This window comes from Callorhinus ursinus, unplaced genomic scaffold (genome assembly GCF_003265705.2).
Source record: "Callorhinus ursinus isolate GAN/ISIS: 27379988/994484 unplaced genomic scaffold, GSC_fseal_2.0 scaffold2, whole genome shotgun sequence".
Lineage (NCBI taxonomy): Eukaryota > Metazoa > Chordata > Mammalia > Carnivora > Otariidae > Callorhinus > Callorhinus ursinus.
Window position 1 is genome coordinate 45,392,141 of NW_027397064.1, and position 18,636 is coordinate 45,410,776.

At 35.7% G+C, this 18,636-nt stretch overlaps 1 protein-coding gene across 3 annotated transcripts in view; it reads right to left on the reverse strand.

Moving 5' to 3' along the window:
• The window catches only part of ITGAV (integrin subunit alpha V), a 95,564-nt gene that overhangs the window by 41,746 nt on the left and 35,182 nt on the right, over nucleotides 1–18,636 (reverse strand). For 2 of the 3 annotated variants that reach the window (XM_025848912.2, XM_025848922.2), the window contains exons 3-7: nucleotides 12,806–12,897; nucleotides 10,200–10,314; nucleotides 4,995–5,056; nucleotides 2,982–3,027; nucleotides 157–282 (exon numbers count right to left, since the gene is read on the reverse strand). In XM_025848912.2, the coding sequence (XP_025704697.1) occupies nucleotides 157–282; nucleotides 2,982–3,027; nucleotides 4,995–5,056; nucleotides 10,200–10,314; nucleotides 12,806–12,897 (441 nt within the window). Of the gene's footprint in view, nucleotides 1–156; nucleotides 283–2,981; nucleotides 3,028–4,994; nucleotides 5,057–10,199; nucleotides 10,315–12,805; nucleotides 12,898–18,636 lie in introns of those variants that run through there. The other variant, XM_073881485.1, reaches the window with a different exon arrangement.

Consider the following 18,636-nt stretch of genomic DNA (forward strand, 5'->3'; position numbering starts at 1 on the left):
CAATTTGAAATTGTTATGTTCCTGTTCTTTATATTTAAAAAAAAATCTTAATCTATTTCAACATAAAAGATTTTCCTGCTTAAAGTAGCATATGCAAATACAGGAAAAATAACACTGCAACTCCATAAAATGAATCCGTATTTTGGTTTTACTCACCCAAATAACTGTCATCAAAAATAGCTTGAGCAGTCCGAGTTGCTAACTGGTTATTATACTTGATGCTGTAAACTTTGGGGTCATATTTAGATACGATTTCTGCCACTTGATCCGAAATGAGCTGACCTGAAAAATATATATAAAATAGGTTTCTAATGGGAATTTATAATGCAGATGATAAATGGCACCTGCACACACAAAAACAGCATTAGAGATGAAAATTTCCAATTATTAGCCTTATTAAATAACTCTCCATAATATTAAATCTGAAATTTAAAATTTTTAAAGTCACAATTACTTCTAGTCAAGCTAGTTCTTTAAAATTAGTCACTGCTAGTAAACAAAAATTATGAATACAGGATTTGTCTTAATTCATAAAATGATGTTGAATAACTGGAATAATAAAATCAAGGGCTGTGTCCCAAACAAATCCATCAGAATTTAAAAAGTCTACTGAAATAATTAAATACTTTTACTTTTGGTTCAACTTTTTATCCCCCCCTACAAATTATTTGGATACACCTTTATGAAGAGGCCTGAATGGGTGAGTTCACTTTTCTTCACAACCTTAAGTTATCAGGTCGACAAGAAATCTAAAGCACTACACAAAAATCAGATTGTTCCCTACCCCAAGAAAGGTTGGGTAATTTATTAAAAGTCATCTCCATACATGAAGAAAATAATCTCTTCATTTCTGCTGTTTCGGATAAAAATTCATAGCTAACGATTATCAGTCTGTTCCAATCTGTCCAGTCACAAAGGTTGAGTCTATAGGGTAGGAACACTTTGGGTCACTACTTTATCCTCTGTACCTAAACAGTACCTAACACATGGCAAGAACTCAATAACTATTTCTTGAATCAAAGAACACAAGAAAATCTCATCATCTCTTTTGAATAAAACATTATAATTTTATCTATTTGTACAGGGATAATTCTGAGATCTATGGAAAAATTCATTCTGACATACTTATTAATTCAGAATAAAACCTGCTGATTTTAATCTTACTAGAACAAAATATTCTCTACCCAGCCACTGAGTCTTTCAGTTACATATCCTACACCATTTATAATAAAATTTCAATCAACACAGTATCAATTATCTATACCAGTCCTAGTTTTTAAATAGGTATAATACTCAAGGTATTAAAAGAACTAGTCATCTAGGGGCACTTGGGTGGCTCAGTTGGTTAAGCGTCTACCTTCGGCTCAGGTCAAGATCCTGAGGTCCTAGGATCGAACTCTACTCCATGCCTCAACCTCCCTGCCTGAGCAGGGAGCCTGCTTCTCCCTCTCCCTCGCCACTTCCCATTTGTGCTCTCTCTCACACTCTCTCTCAAATAAAAATCTTTAAGAAAAAAAAAAAGAACTAGTCATCTAAACTTGTTCACAGCTGTGTCTCTTAAAAAGGCAGAGGTAAGAAGCGGTCCTGACTGAGAATCACAGAATCAATCTTTGGTTCCCAGGCATTTCCAACAGACACCTCCCTCCCCTCCACTGAATGACATAACTAGCACAGAAGAAAAAAAAAACAAAAAAACAAATCCATGTTTTTTATCTTACTAGAAAGCATTAATATCTCCTACTTTAATCTTGTATGCAATTAAACTGCTATTTTTGTTTTCATTTTAAAACTGTAAAACCCAATACAATTTTCCTAAATCATTTCATTTTCCAATAGATGTATAATTAATAGAAATTCAATTCTTCTGTTTCAGTTAGTATGCTGACCCATCTTTCCCTGATTTTTCTCTTCTTCATTTCTCCTTTGCCATCCCTTTCAACTTTTCACTTATTCCCATTTCTCATCCCTTCTTATTTTCTTTCTTTACTATTTTTCTCCAGTAAATCTCTTTCTTTAGTTTCCTTTTCTATGAAGCAAAAGTAATAAGCGTGGGTTAGAGTACAGAAGTAAAATTCGTAATTAGAAAGTACTTGCACATTAATATAGTCATAGATTTTTCCAGTTCTTCCAAATACTGGTAACGCTTAAATATCAGATTACCAAAAAACAAAAGTTCTGACCTTGTAAACACCACTTTTTAGCAGAAAACAAACATGTGAATATATTAGCTAAATAAATAACCATGTGTACCTGATACAGGAAACATAAAGTAAAGCAAGTAAGCAAATTTAGTTACCTATTTTCAAACTGTCAGCAAATAATGATCTGTTATGCATTTTTACAAATGGTAATTTTGTTGGGCCTCCCAGAATGACTGAAGAATGTGTTTTATCTTTATATTGATGCCAGTTTAATTACATTCTTTTGGAACTTAATAAGATCCTCTATTTTAAAAACTCCCCAAACACAAAGTAATCATTCTTGATGTCAGTAATTAATGAGAAAATAACCATTTAAATATTCTAATGAGCAAATTCGAAATACTTTAAAACCATGAGCTCTCAGAATGCCACAATTTGCCTGTCATAAATCAGTTCCACACTTCCTAATGGTTATAGCATAGTCTCTGGAGTATAGAGATGAAGAAGCACATGCCACAAGCAATAAAAATAAATTGTTTTAAATTACTTTATAGATTTACTTTATAATTTACTTTAAAAATATTGTTTATTTTCTCCTAGGAATATATATCTCTATATATTACAATATGCCATATATTTTATTTTCTATACATCAAAATATATATAGGATACTACAGTCCTTTTAAAAAAAGAATACTGTGTAACAGATAGTGATTACATATTTAAATTGCATTTTTTAATTTCTTTCTTTAAAATAATTTGAAAAATCTCATAGGCATCTAAGCCAAGGGAGCATTAAACACAATCATTACCAAGTAATTTAAAAAAATATTAACCTACCTTGCCAATAAAAGCTACCAGGACCACCAAGAAGTACTCTGTCAGCCTAGATTAAATCAAACAACAAAAAATACATATTTAAAAACAGGTAGTTTGAAAACTGAAAGCAATGTAATACACATAAAAACTATATATACATACACATCTAATATACATAAAAGTTATATATACACATATATACCCATACAACAAAATCATAACTCTCAAACTTCTCTAACTCATTCTCAATAAATTTTCATTGCACCTTATCTAAAATACAAAATACAATACAAATCAAAAAGAGTTATAATGCATTTAATATATGAAATATACAAAAATACACAAATACATACAGACATTGATTCTATAAATCTGGCTGCTTCACATACTTGTTATGAAGTACTACTACAAAATACTTTTAAGTTACAATAAAGACAAAAAGTCATTGATTTTGTCTATTTGTGACTACATAGGCAAATTTCCTTTCTAATAATCATTAAAAATTCTTTAGCTGATAAAAAATTATTTTTCATGTCCTGCAGATCTAAACAGAAATGAAGTTAGAGGGTAAATTTTTCAGGGTGTATTACATATACAAATTACACTTGACTAGTATTTCTTATATCTGTAACAAACTGTAAGTATCTAATTTAAGGAAACTGTATTTAGGGTTTTAGCATATATTGGAAATTTCTTCCGGCTGGAGAGAAAAAAAAAAAGTTTTCCCCCTCCAAACATACATATAGCCTTAGGAAGATTTCAACAGACAATTTTCCTGCACTGGCTATGAAAAAGATACTTCTAAATTGTCTACTTTAAAAGGATACCTTTTATTTTAGAAATGAGTTGAAGAAAGTAAACAGTTAATTTAGCAATGAATATTCATGTACGAGAATATTTCTGGGGTTATAGTTGCATGGGCATAGGTACAGAAAACATGGATACTTTTTTTGAAACAACACCTATTTGAAAATATTTCATGAAAGTTTAAAGCTAATATTTATTAATATACTTCTCTTTGTTTTGCTTCCTCAAATTTTGAATTATTAGTAATTGTGAATAAATATTGAATTATGAATCTCGAATTGAGTGATTTAAATCAATTATGCAATAAAGAAAGTCAACTATAATTATAGTCCTAGTCTAGAAAAAAAAATTTTTAGTAAAGATAAAATACAAATTTTAAAAAATAAGAAAAGGCTTTATTAATTTTCTGAATCACATAATTACATAGTTTCTACTGTTTTAATAAATTTAAGGTATTTTCTAAGAAAGCCATGTTAAGCTTTCTAAGGAAGCTCTACTTTTAATCAATATATGTAAGATTTCTCTAGGAATAATTAATATTCTCAATTTGATATTCAAAATGTTCATATATCCCACCCAAAAAAAAACACATATACAAAAGAAAATTATAGAAAGAAAAATACCTAAGAAAAATTTCCTTTGAAAACATACACTGAATTGTTATTTTAGGAAAACAGATTTAAAAACTATCAACTCTGGAGAGCATACTAGCTTAGTGAAAAATACACAGAGTCACACATATGAATTTTTTTAGAAATAATTAAGTTGCTCCAGCTTTACTTGGTGCCTGTAGGCACATAATAGATGGCAAACATGCATGTTTCTCAATTTTTATGTAACGAAACTACAATTTTGTAACAAAGCTCCCACTGACAAGATTTTATGAAAAATCAATTTCAGTCAAACAGGAAAAACTTTAATATTATATAAATTTATCTAACTGGAAATTTTAATATTAAGTCATAATGGTTATCTGTATCTACTGAGGAGACTTTCTATTGTCCTCCATTCCCATTCTGATGTCTATTTCAAATAGCCAACGTCTGCTAGGGAGAAAATAATATAAGGCAAAGATTATCAAAATGCATGGGTCATTTTTATTAGCTGTTTTCATAAAACAGGTAATAGTTATAAAGAAGCTGAAGTATTATTGAGCAATTAATTTTTAACAATGGTTTAGATAATGAGATAGATCTGAATCTCATTCAGTCTTAAATGAGAACTTACTTTGGTAAAATCAATGCTGAATCCTCCTTGACAAAATCCCTGTCCATCAGCATCAATATTTTCTAAAATAAAAAGATTGGAAATATACACAAACCCAAAAACAAACAAATAACATAAAACAAAACATGAGAAAAATCTGTATCACTATAATCATAAGATAATGTACCATGAATTGGGAATGTTCATTCACTCAAGCACTTACTGAGTTATTCTCACATTCTGAAAAAGTTAGTATGCATTTTTATCAGCACCATTTTCTTAGATATGGCAAGAGAGATCAAAGTACCTGGAATGGTCACCAGGAAACAGAAACATCACCTAAAATGGTAGATTTAAAACTTATTTTTAACCACAACCCACAGCAAGATTATATCCTGTAACCCAGACAACCCAACATATACATATTAAGTGTGTATATAATAGATATATAAATAAGACAAAATTTCACAAAACAGTATCAGTATTACCATGTACAATATATTCTGACATTTTCTATTTTATTTCATTCCATTTTTAAAAAATTACTGGTTATGAACCACTATTTTGATTTCATAAAACAAAGATGAGCTGTGATCTACGAGTTAAAAATTACAATCCTAGGGACACCTGGGTGGCTCAGTTGTTAAGTGTCTGCCTTCCGCTCAGGTCATGATCCCAGGGTCCTGGGATCGAGGCCCATGTCGGGCTCTCTGCTCAGTGGGAAGCCTGCTTCTCCCTCTCCCACTCCCCCTGCTTATGTTCCCTCTCTCACTGTGTCTCTCTCTGTCAAACAAATAAAAAAATCTTTAAAAAAAGAAAAATTCCAATCCTAAATTCCTATTATTACCCTACAGTTGCTAGCCTACAGTCTTCACAAATTTATTACGAATACTAGTAAAGAGATACATACATTCCTAATACATATTTACTACACATATTTTATAGCCAACAACCATAAAAAATCTATTGAAAACGTAGTTCAGAATTTTGGGAGAGAGCCAGACCCTAACTTAATGTTCAGCAAAAAGCAAAATATGAAACTATCTTCACAACATACTTAAAACTGCAGTCTAATGAATGTGAACACCTTTAAACATGACACTTTCAACTATTTTCCAAATGGTAACAGACTCAGTAGTTAGACTCGTTGATAGTTACCTTTTATTTGGTAGTTCTCACAGAAGGGGACAATTTCTGGACAATTAGCCAATTAATTTAAATTAACTCTAATCATGAGTAATACTGTACCTAGAATACAGGTAAGGATGAACCTGAAGACTCTCCCTTGTTTTATTTTGAGGATAACAAGGAACAACGAAAACACTACTCTTTAGTTATCAAGGAATTCTTGTAGCCAATGTTACAATACATAAATAATTATGCAATAGTATTACTATATTTCCCACTCAAACACAGGAACCAAAAATATCTATTTTTGAGTACAACTGAAAGGACAATTTCCAAAAATTTTTGTCAAATACTCCCATCAAAAATTTTGAACACATTTTAAAAACCTGGGAACTGTCCCAAGATTACACACTTAATAACTAAATTTAGAATTTGTTTTAGAAAATAGCCTCAAGAGTGTAATGCTACCCCAATGTAAATTTTTCTAACCAAGAGGGAATGGGAAAATGTGGGCTGGGGTTTCCAGCATCTAGTGAATCATACTGAGGAATTCTGCTCTGACCTCAAGTCAGCCGTTTATTTCCTTTATTCAACTTGTATTCAGGAGAACTATTTCAGGCCATTTATAAAGACATCTCTTTTTGATTATCATACTGCATACTTATCTGCTTTATTTGGTTTCCCAGAATGTCCAGCTAGAAAACAGGACTGTCCTTTAAAATTTTCTTAACAGGTACGTATTAAACTGAGTGTTTAAGAATTTTATGGTAACTACAAGCTATTTCAGTGAAGAATTTATTTTTATTCCTATAGATGTTTTTATTCCTATAGATGAATATTTCTCCTACTTGTCAAGCCTGACAGCATTATAATATTACTGATTTTGATAGTAAGAGCAGCTTATGTTTATTAAGCCCCTTCCATGAGCCACGTATTGTACTAAAGCATTTTCCAAGACATTATCTTTTAAAATCTTATGCAGTCCTGTGAGAGATACTATTATCATTCACAATGTACAGATAAGGAAATAAAGGCTTACAGAAATGAAGTACCTTGACCATAGTCAGCCAGCTGGTAAATAAGAGAGCATGGATCTGAGCCCAGTGTGTCCACACCACTAACCTGCACTATCTCAAATCAACAGTGTACTTATAATTTCCTGAGTAACTATCAAGGGGAAAGAAAAGGTAATTAGTTTTCATAACCGAGAAAAATCTATGTACAAATAACGTCACCAGAAAGTAGAAGGAACGAAGAACGCAGCCTGAGCAAGGAATTGAAAGTATTTAAGTTACATGATTTGTGGCTCTGGAACTTTAAGAAAGACACCTGGCCTATTGTGTAAAGCCATTAGGTCATAGATAGTTATGAAAAGCCAAAAGCTAACATAATCAGGAATAAAGAAATTTTTTTACAGACAGTGAAGTTTCATGCCCAGGGTGTCCACACAGGTCATGTTGAAAACAAAAGCAAGCAAACAAACAAAATGCCCCACAAACTACCACTACCAAAACAAGCAAAATTATCAAGTTAGCAATGTAGCCCTTCAAAATTGGCATTCCCATGCAAAATCAATCATTGGTTGCATAATTTATTGAAGCACGAAGAAAATACAAAACACAAAATTTGTACCTCTAAAGTCTTTTATCCGAATCAATGTTTTACACCAAGAGTGAAACAAAGGCCCAGAGTGATTAAGTAATCACGCATAGCGACAGCAGGTTGTTGACAAAATTCGAGAATATAACCCAGGTTCTCAGATTCCCGCTCCTGAGCATTTTTCCCCCCTCTGGTCACGTTGCCCCTTGTAATTTGGGCCTGTAGGTAGCTTCATATTGCAAAGGTTGAGCCAAAAAGCATGTACAATAATCAAGGGATACTGAAAGCCAGATTTATTAGGAAGAAAGGCGTTCACTTTGATTTTTGAAGTTATTCTTTTGCTTTTTCTAAGATTTGAGGTTTTATTATCTGATCAGGGATCAGCAAACTTTTTTTGTAAAAGACCAGATACTAAATATTTTAGACTTAGGGGATATATGGTCACTGTGGCAATTACTCAGCTCTCCCTTTATAAATAACATGTAAACAAATGGGTGGGGCTATATTCCAATAAAATTTTATTTACAAAAAGAGGCTCACAAGACAGTTCGCTGACCTGATTTGGTTGTTAAATACTTTAAAAAATAAGGTTTAAAATGATTTTACAATTTCTGTGCCTATATGTAAAATTTCTGTGCCTAAATCAAATAAACAAAAGACAAATACATCATGTAAATACTGCCTTCATCCTTTAAACACATGTTGAGTAACTGGTCATCACTGAAGAGGCAAAATGACAAAAACTATTAGCCTAACCTGGCAGTATATCCACGATGGATCATCATTAGAATGCTTGCTTTCAGAAGGGTACCAAGTACTCTTACACATCCAGAATAATCCAAACCTGTATTTATGAAAGCTGGGTGTATTTTTTATGGATAAGCTGTGGTTAACACTGAGGCCATTGAAATGGAAAACAATTCCCGTTGTTAGTATTACAAGGAAAGGATTCATCTGGAGTAAGACCTGGGTTCAAATCCTCATTAGACCACTCACTGCTATAAGATGTAGGAAAAAAATTACTTGCAACTGTCTGAATCTCAGCTCCCACATCTATCATGTGAGAATAAGGGTGATTTTTACATGCATGTCCATCATGTAAGTGGTAAGTTACAAACCTGGCATGAAAGAGTTAGCTCATTCCTCACAGCTATAAAATTATCTTTTCACAGTAAGATCGTTTTTACAATACAATTAAAAACATAATTTAGTTCTCCCATTTTCCACATACCACAAAGACAATAGTACTGTGACCAAAACAGCAACATAAAGGTGATGATACAGATGGTATCAAACACTGAGTATAGGGCTGCCAACCTCCTCTGTCCTGCGTAAGGTGTGCTTTCTGAACTATCCTAATAAATAATGCAGTTCTGGGGAGGTATCATTCTTCTGATGTGTACCTCTCATGTACAGGAGATACGGTCAAGTTGGTAGGTTAAAAAATAAGTATTAATAATAATCATTTGCAATTGCTTAGAGGTTCAAGTGCTTAGAATTTTGAAGACTGAACAGTTCCTCTGGCCTGGTGTCTTAAGTCACCTAACATGGAAAAAAAGAATTTAGCAGTAACAGTCCTATATGTTATACCTCTATTACTAATTCTCTCTACTGAACTATCTGGTGACCAATGGAACAAAGAAAGGGGCACCTGGGTGGCTCAGTCAATTAAGTGTCTGCCTTCGGCTCAGGTCATGATCTCAGGGTCCTGGGATCGAGTTCCGCATCGGGCTCCTTGCTCAGCGGGGAGCCTGCTTCTCCCTCTGCCCCTCTCCCCTGCTCGTGCTCTTTCTCTAATAAATAAATAAAATCTTAAAAAAAAAAAAAGGAACTGGAATCTCCTTTGGAAAAGCATTATCAAAATTTTAAGCGCTCAAAATCATCTTTAGTCACAATACGAATTTCATCTGAAATTTCAAATAATATTAGACAACAGAGTGAGATCTTTTGGATCATCAGAAGAGGAGTAAGCTTGATAACAGATTGACAGAGAAACTGATTTAAAAGAAGAAAAATTCAGGAGTGCTTGGCTGGCTCAGTCGGTTTTGAGTTTGAGCCCCAGGTTGGGTGCAAAGATTACTTAAAAAGTAAACCTTTAAAAAAATATTTTTAATTAAAAATAAAATTAAAGGAAGAAAATTCTGACTCAAAGTCCTGAGCTCAATGTTTCACCTTCCTATATAAACTCTAGCTCTTTAAGACATATTTTTTTTACATTTAACATCATTATTAATATAAAGCTCTAGTTCTTAAACTTTGGTATCCATTAAATTCCCTTGTAGAGTTTCCTAAAAAGGAAGGTACCCAGGCCTGACAAAAACGTACTGCATCAGAACGTTTTGTTCTAGGAAGTCCCACATCTGTGTTAGAGAAGCTCAATGGAGCATCTTTTGACTCACACACAATATGTCTACAATTTTTAAGACACACACACACACATTTTTAACAAACTAGGCTTCCCAACCCTCTTTAAAAGCTGGTACAACTTCCTATACATACTTGATCTGCATGGAGCATACTCCACAGTCTTTGTTCCATCCTGAAGAAAGCATGTTCCAACAGGCTCTCTCTCCTGTTTCATTTCAGTCCTCCAGTGGTACAGCGGGGCACAGGCCTGAAATCAAAGGGGATGGTCCATGGCATAAAAATTCCCTGAAAATATTAGTGTTTCAGACAATCTGTACAACTTCAGATTTCAAAAACACTTTCTAAGCATTAATAAAAATTAATCAAGCCTGTCTTATACCAAGAATTCCTTATCACAACAGTGGATACAGATTTAAAAAGTACTTTCCTCACATATTTTTTTTCAAAATAGTCAGCAAAACTATTTCATGTAGCACTTTTCTTGATGTTTTGCACTAAGCTGATGGTCACAGATTAAATCAACATTTGAACTAAATAACATTCTCATGCATGTAGAATATACCCCTAAATTATAAAGCAAATGATTTATTAAGAAAAAAATAAAGGACTTTGCAGTGCTTACTTTACGTACTTTCCAAATAAATTATGACTTTTTTGTTTTCAGAGTTACAGATTTCAACACCATGTACAAGAAGTGGAACAATAACATAGTAATTTACCAAAATGTGACAATTTAATTCTGGAAAAAGGTTCAATTAACTTTCTGTAATACTTTTTTGAAGCAAAACATTAACACAAACACTGCAGACATTAATAGTAGGTTATTTTATATTTATCCTGAAAAAAGTGAAAGGAGATGATTATTGCTACTTTTCTACATGTACTTGATGTTTCACATACAAGGATTATTTTCTCCTTCTGCTTGTTTCTGCTTCTTTGCTTTCTGCCTAGAGTGCCCCCACTCTCAACCCCATCCTTTATTTCCAGCTGGACACATCCTTTAAAGCTCCTTTGAAATTTCAGCTCCTAAACAAATTCTTTCCTAATGCCCCACAATCAGATTTTTAAAAACAGTAATAAACACAATGCAGATAATTAAAACAGGGAAGGACTTTCTAAGGAAATGAAATTAAAGCTGAAATCAGAATAATGAGGAGCTAGCCAAGTGAAAATCAACAAAATGAGCATAACACAGAGGGAACAAAAACACTAAGATACTAACTGCAGTGACTTGTCATGTGGAAGGAATAAAGACCAGTGTAGCTAAAGCATGTGAGGTGGAGTAAGATGATGCCAGAGACAAGAGCCAGTGACCTGATTATGGAGATGCTCACAAGCCAGAAGAAGCAGCGATTTGTCCTCTGAGCGTGATGGAAAACCACTTGACTGTTTTAATCAAGAAGAAATGCTCTGATTCACTCTGGTCCTCCTCTGGAGAATGGATTGTAGTTGGGGCAGGAGAGGAAGCAGAAAGAGGAAGACAGCACTACAGGAACCCAGGCGGGTAATGATGGTGGCTTGAAACAGGGTGGAAACAGTGCAGATGATGATTATTTACTGATGGATGTGGGATATATTCTGGAAGCAAAATTGATACAGCTTACTGGTGGATGGGGTAGGAAGTCATGCCTCTAAACAAGTTGGGGAAGTTTTATATGGAAACAGTTATCTTTGTGTTTTTTTCCTTTTTTTAATTTTTATTTACGTATTTATGTATGTATGTATGTATTTTATTTGAGACAGAGAGAGAGAGAGAGAGAGCACAAGCAGGGGAAGCTGCAGAGGGAGAGGGAAAAGCAGGTTCCCCACTGAGCAGGAAGCCCAATAGGGGGCCCGATCCCAGGACCCTGAGACCATGACCTGAGCCGAAGGCAAATGCCCAATCAACTGAGCCACCCAGGTGCCCCTGTGTTCTTTCCTTTTTGATAGCGGGTAACAAAAGTTCTATTTTAGCCATGTTCATTTTGAGTAATAATATAGGAGATATCCAAATGGAAATGCCACATAGCTTGTTTGGAAATATGACTTTGAAAATCCAAGGAGAACTAAGAGCTAGAGTGATAGATTTGGGAATTATGACATTTGGATTTTATTTACAGCAATGAGACAGAATAGGAACAGCCAGGTAAAAGGTGTACTTAGAGAAGATGGGGGTCCAGAACACAGCCTAGGAACAACCCAATATTTAGAGACTGAGCAGAAGAGGAGACTGCAAGGAGCAGGCAAAGAAATGGGAGAAAACCAGGAAAATACAGTGTTCCAGAAGCCAAGGGAAGAAAAGCATTTCAAAAACAATGGGCTAACTGACCTTGCTGAATGGTGCTGAGACGACAAGAAACATAAGAACAAGTACCAATGATTTCAGTGACCTGATAGCCAAGGATGACTTTGGCCATGCCTACCTGAGCCTGACTGCAGTGGCTGGGAAGACAATGTGAAGAAAGTAGAGATGGTCACTGTAGAAAACACTTTCAAAACGTTTCTGAAAAGAGGAGCCAAGTAATGAGGCATAGCAGTGGGGAAGAGGCAAAGGGAAGGTTGCTGTATTTTTAAAGAGAGGAGGTACTAGTGTGTTTGATTAATCATAGGCCCACTAGTCCTAAACCTGGCTGGATAGAAACATACTGACAGGAAGTATCAACAGGGGCAGGAGAAAGGAACAACGTACGAATGAAGGTAGAAAGTAGCAGAACCCAAGTGACTAAACTCACCTACAAGGAAGTAACCAAAAGACTTACCAGAATTTTATCCTGTTTTGATCTCACAGATGCTCCAAACCACTGGTGAGACTTAAACTCCAATGGATCATCCTTGGCATAATCTCTATTGCCTAAGAAAAATAATGTGAGGGGGGAGAAACAAAATATATATTCTTAGTATAACAGAGTTTATTTCAAATCAGCCAGGTGTACAAATAGTGTAATCAAATAGCCTTTGATTAATCAAATACCACATTAGCTATTTATCTCATGTACTTTATGAATGTCAGGAACTTTCAACTACTCAAAAAATAAAACACAGGATGACTAGAGGTGTGTCAGGGTTGTATTAACTATTACAATGCAGATGTGAAAAAATAATACTAAGTTTCCCAGCTGCTAAGTTGTAGGATAATTATTAAACAAATACTTATAATTACCTACTGTACTCCCGCAAGTTCTGTGATTTAAAGATGTTATGAAAACAAAAAGCTACTGCCAGGCGCCTGGGTGGCTCAGTCAGTTGAGCGTCTGCCTTCAGCTCAGGTCGTGGTCCCAGGGTCCTGGGATCGAGCCCCGCATCTGACTCAACTGCTCAGCACGGAGCCTGCTTCTCCCTCTGCCTCTGCCCGCCGCTCCCCCTACCTGTGCTCTCCCTCTCTCTGACAAATAAATAAATAAAATCTAAAAAAAAAAAAAAAAGCTACTGCCTTTAAAAAACACCAGTAGCAAAAGACTAAAGTAAAAGACTAAGAGACTGCGAATGATACTGTAACACAGGAGTTAGAATCTAGAAGACATGATTTGGCTGGCGGGAAAAAGATTTAGATGTGGCATACTGCATGCAAGCATTTATTTTCAGTTTACATTAGTGAGAAAATTATTCCCAATGTATCAGCCACTCGTGTAAAGCACTGGAAAAAGGAAAGGAAAAGGAAAAGGAAAGAAAATCCTTTCACTGAAAAGCTGTTAAATTGGTCAAGGAAAAAAAATATGGAAACATATGTATAAAGCATTTGGGGAGAGACTTTTTTTTTTGAGAAAGATACTAATTATTTTTAAAGTCTAGTCTGTTCCTTAAAATCTACTTATAATAATCATTCTTTATAGACATATATTCCGAGGGGCACCTGGATGGCACAGTGGGCTGAGCGTCTGACTCCTGGTTTCAGCTCAGGTGGCGACCTCAGGGTCCTGGGATGGAGCCCCACGTCAGGTTCTGCACTCAGCCTGGAGTCTGACTGAGAGTTTTCTCTCCCTCCCCCCTGTCCCTATCCCACTCGCATGCAACTCTCTCAATCTAAAATAAATATTTAAAAAAAAAAACAATATATATTTCAAGAACTATACTGGACAAAGGCAGCAGACAAGGATCAATTTTAAGACTGCCAGCCAATGTGTAAAAATCATCAAAAGGTTTGTGTTAAATCCATTCCCTAAATTTCATTCATCTAAGGTAGTGCTTATGGTTATTTAGCTCCATTCTGAAGACTTAAGACCAACTGAAGTTATAAATAATTAATGAGAATTTCAATTATGCCAGGTGTCTTACAGACAAGGTAAAGGGCATAATACTGTTCACTATACTATTCTTTTACCTTTTCATTTTTTTTTTAGATTTATTTATTTATTTATTTATTTATTTATTTGAGGGAGAGAGAGAAAGCATGGGAGAAAGAGAGCACATGAGCAGGGGGGAGGGGCAGAGGGAGAGGGAGAAGCAGACTCCCCATTGAGCGGGGAGCCCAATGTGGGACTCAACCCCAGCACCCTGGGATCATGACCTGGGCCAAAAGCAGATGCTTAACTGACTGAGCCACCCAGGAGCCCCCCTTTTCATTATTTTGAAAAAATTTTCGGGGCACCTGGGTGGCTCAGTTGGTTAAGCGACTGCCTGCGGCTCAGGTCATGATCCCGGAATCCCGGGATCGAGTCCCATATCGGGCTCCCTGCTCGGCGGGGAGTCTGCTTCTCCCTCTGACCCTCTTCCCTCTCGTGCTCTCTATCTCTCATTCTCTCTCTCTCAAATAAATAAATAAAATCTTTAAAAAAAAAAAAAAAGAAAAAATTTTCTTTAATGTGTCAATCTCCAAAGGCCTCTATCTGTAGTCTAAATATAGCTGTTCCTTGTCAGTGGTCACAAAGACACATTTTTTAAGTAGAAGGAAGGAGAAAGGGAACTTAGCTAGTATATGCCCTTCACCGTGAAAACCAAGGTTTCGCAACAGTAGTTGGCTTGCCTCTGAAGCCTATGTTCACCTTGCCATCACCACTGGGAACAATACATGTCAATGACCCATAGATCACTAATCCATCTGTCAACGGACTCCTTTGTATTTCCCATCCTCCTACAGTTAGGTTAAAGCCACATAACTAGTGCTTGCCAATAAGCTAAGAGCAGAAGCGGCAGATGTCGCTTCCAACAGTTCAAGTAAGTTAAAAGTGGATATGAGCTCACTAATCATCAAAGAAATGCAAATCAAAACAACAATAAGATAACATCTCACACCAGTTAGGACGGACATTATCCAAAAACAAACAAAATAAAACGAAACAAGAAAACAAAAGCTAACAAGTGTTGGAGAGCACGTGGAGAAGAGGGAACCCCTGCACACTGCAAGTGGAAATGTAAACTGATACATCCGTTATGGAAAACAGTATGGAGGTTACTCAAGAAATTATGTATGGGACTGCTGTACGATCCAGGAATCCAACTTCTGGGTATATATCCAAAGGAATCAAATCACTATCCTCAAAGGGGTATCTGTATTCCCATGTTCACTGCAGCATTACTCGTAATAGCCAAGATATGATGGCAACCTAAATATCTACTGACGCGTGAACAGAGAGTATAGAGAATATTAGTTAGCCATAAAAAAAGAAGAAAATCCTGCCAGTTGAGGCACTGATGGATCTAGAGAATATTATGCTAAGAGAAATAAGTTAGACACAGACAAATACTCCATTCTATCACTTATATGTGGAATCTGAAATAATCAACTCATTAAAAAACAAATAAAACAAAAAAAAGTCGATATGAAATCTCCATGTTTTCTCTTACCCATCCATAGGCTAGAATAAGACGGTAGAATCACATGATACAAGCAGCTTTGGCCCAAGCTTTGAAACTGTAAGAACAGCCAAATGACCCACACTAGATGACGATATGAGCAAGAAATAGTCCTTTTTTTTTTAAGTGAAATTTGAGGTTTTGTTTGGAAATAAAGCATGACTGAAGTATAGCCTAGTGCAGCTTGAGTAATATACATTCTGCTATTTCCAAAAGTGCCTGACCAACAATTACAAAGAAGCTTAGCCTCTGGACGAAATGGGATTCAACTGATAATTTTCAATGTTTTAAACCATAAAATTTATGGTTACAAATATGATTTTTTTATTCCACTGCAACCTAACTGTTCTCTTACTGTGCTACAGACTTTCTACTCTATTCCTAACTACAAAGGAAATGTAGGCATTTACCTCACCCCCTTACATTAATGAAGGAGGTAAAATGCAGCATGACTGAGAAACAGGGGTGCTTGGAAAGATTCACCTCCACTCATTGTCCAGAGACCATAGACAAATTCAGGTAATCTTAGCCTGAGGGAACTGAGTTTATGAGCTAATAATGCATGTGAACAAAAAGTGTAACATTCTCAGAATTGCTACTTCCTGCTTCTGCTTTCATTTAAAACAAAGCCTTTTCAGCAAGACCCTAAATAATGTCCAAGCAGAAACAAAGCTTTTCTTTATTAGAAGAAATCTTTGTCTATACCACATCAGAAAGGTTCAAATTAAGGCTCCATGTATTTCCTCATAAGCTCTACAACTGCCAATTTCAAAAACAAAAGGATACAGAACCAATATCACTATATTCTTTGTTGGGGGAGGGGGGTCTTTATTTTTTTGTTTTTCTAAATTTTATTTTTTTATTTAAATTCAATTAACATATGTATTATTAGTTTCAGAGGTAGAGGTCAGGGATTCATCGTTTTTAAAATTTTATTTATTCGACAGAGAGCACAAGCAGGCGGAACAGCCAGCAGAGGGAGAGGAGGAGGGAGAAACAGGCTCCCCGCTGAGCAGGGAGCCCAATGCAGGGCTCGATCCCAGGACGCTGGGAACGTGACCTGAGCTGAAGGCAGATGCTTAACTGACTGAGTCACCCGGGCGCCCCATCATTAGTCTTATATAATACACAGTGATCATTACATTACATGCCCTCCTTAATGTCCATCACCCAGTTACCCCATCCCCCCACCGTCTCCCCTCAAGCAACCCTCAGCTTGCTTTCTATGATTAAGAATCTCTTATGGTTTGTCTCCCTGATTTTGTCTTGTTTTATTTTTTCCTCTCTTCCCCTATGATTTTCTGCTTTGTTTCTTAAATTGCACATATGAGTGAGATAATGTAATTGTTTCTCTGACTTATTTCACTTAGCATAATACCCTCTAGTTCCATCCACGTCGTTGCAAATGGCAAGATTTCATTTTTTTGATGGCTGAGTAGTATTCCATTGTATACATATGCCACATCTTCTTTATCCATTCATCTGTCCACTGGCATCAGAGCTCTTTCCATAGTCTGCCTACTATGGACATTGCTGCTATAAATATTAGAGTACAGGTGCCCCTTCAGATCACAATATTTGTTATCTTTGGGATATATACCTACTATTGCTATTGCTGGATCATAGGATAGCTCTATTTTCAACTTTTTGAGGAATCTCCATGCTGTTTTCCAGAGTGGCTGCACCAGCTTGCATTCCCACTAACAGTGTAGGAGGGTTCCCCTTTCCCTGCATCCTCACCAACATCTGTCATTTCCTGACGTGTTAATTTTAGCCATTCTGACAGGTGTGAGGTGGTATCTCACTGTGGTTTTGATTTGTATTTCCCAGATGCCAAGTGATGTGGAGCATTTTTTCATGTGTCTGTTGGCCACTTGGATGTCTTCTTTGGACAAGTGTCTGATCTTGTCTTCTGCCCGCCCATTTCTGGATCAGATTATTTGTTCTTTGGGTTGAGTGTGATAAGTTCTTTATAGATTTTGGATACTAAAACTTTATCTGATAAGACATTTGCAAATATCTCCTCCAATTCTGTCAGTTGTCTTTTGGTTTTGTCAACTGTTTCCTTTGTTGTGCAAAAGCTTTTTATCTTGAGGAAGTCCCAATAGTTCATTTTTGCTTTTGTTTCCCTTGCCTTTGGAGATGTGACTAGCAAGACGTTACTGCAGCTGAGGTCACAAAAGTTGCTGCTTGTGTTCTCCTCCAGGATTTTGATGGACTCCTGTCTCACACTGAGGTCGTGCATCCATTTTGAGTCTATTTTTGTGTATGGTGTAAGGAAATGGTCCAGTTTCATTCTGCATGTGGCTGTCCAATTTGCCCAACACCATTTGTTGAAGAGACTGTCTTTTTTCCATTGGCTGTTCTTTCCTGTTTTGTTGAAGATTAGTTGACCATAGAGTTGAGGGTCCATTTCTGGGTTCTCTATTCTGTTCTGTTGATCTATGTGCCTGTTTTTGTGCCAGGACCATACTGTCTTGATGATGACAGCTTTGTAATAGAAATCCAGGATTGTGATGCCACCAGCTTTGGTTTTTTTTTTTTTTTTCAACATTCCTTTGGCTATTCAGGGTCTCTTCTGGTTCCATACAAATTTTAGGATTATTTGTTCCAGCTCTTTAAAAAATTTGATGGTACTTTGATAGGGATTGTATTGAATGTATAGATTGCACTAGGTAGCATAGACATTTTAACAGTATTTGTTCTTCCAATCCATGAGCACAGAACATTTCTCCAATTCTGTGTCTCCCTCAATTTCTTTCATGAGTGTTCTATAGTTTTTTGAGTACAGATCCTTTGC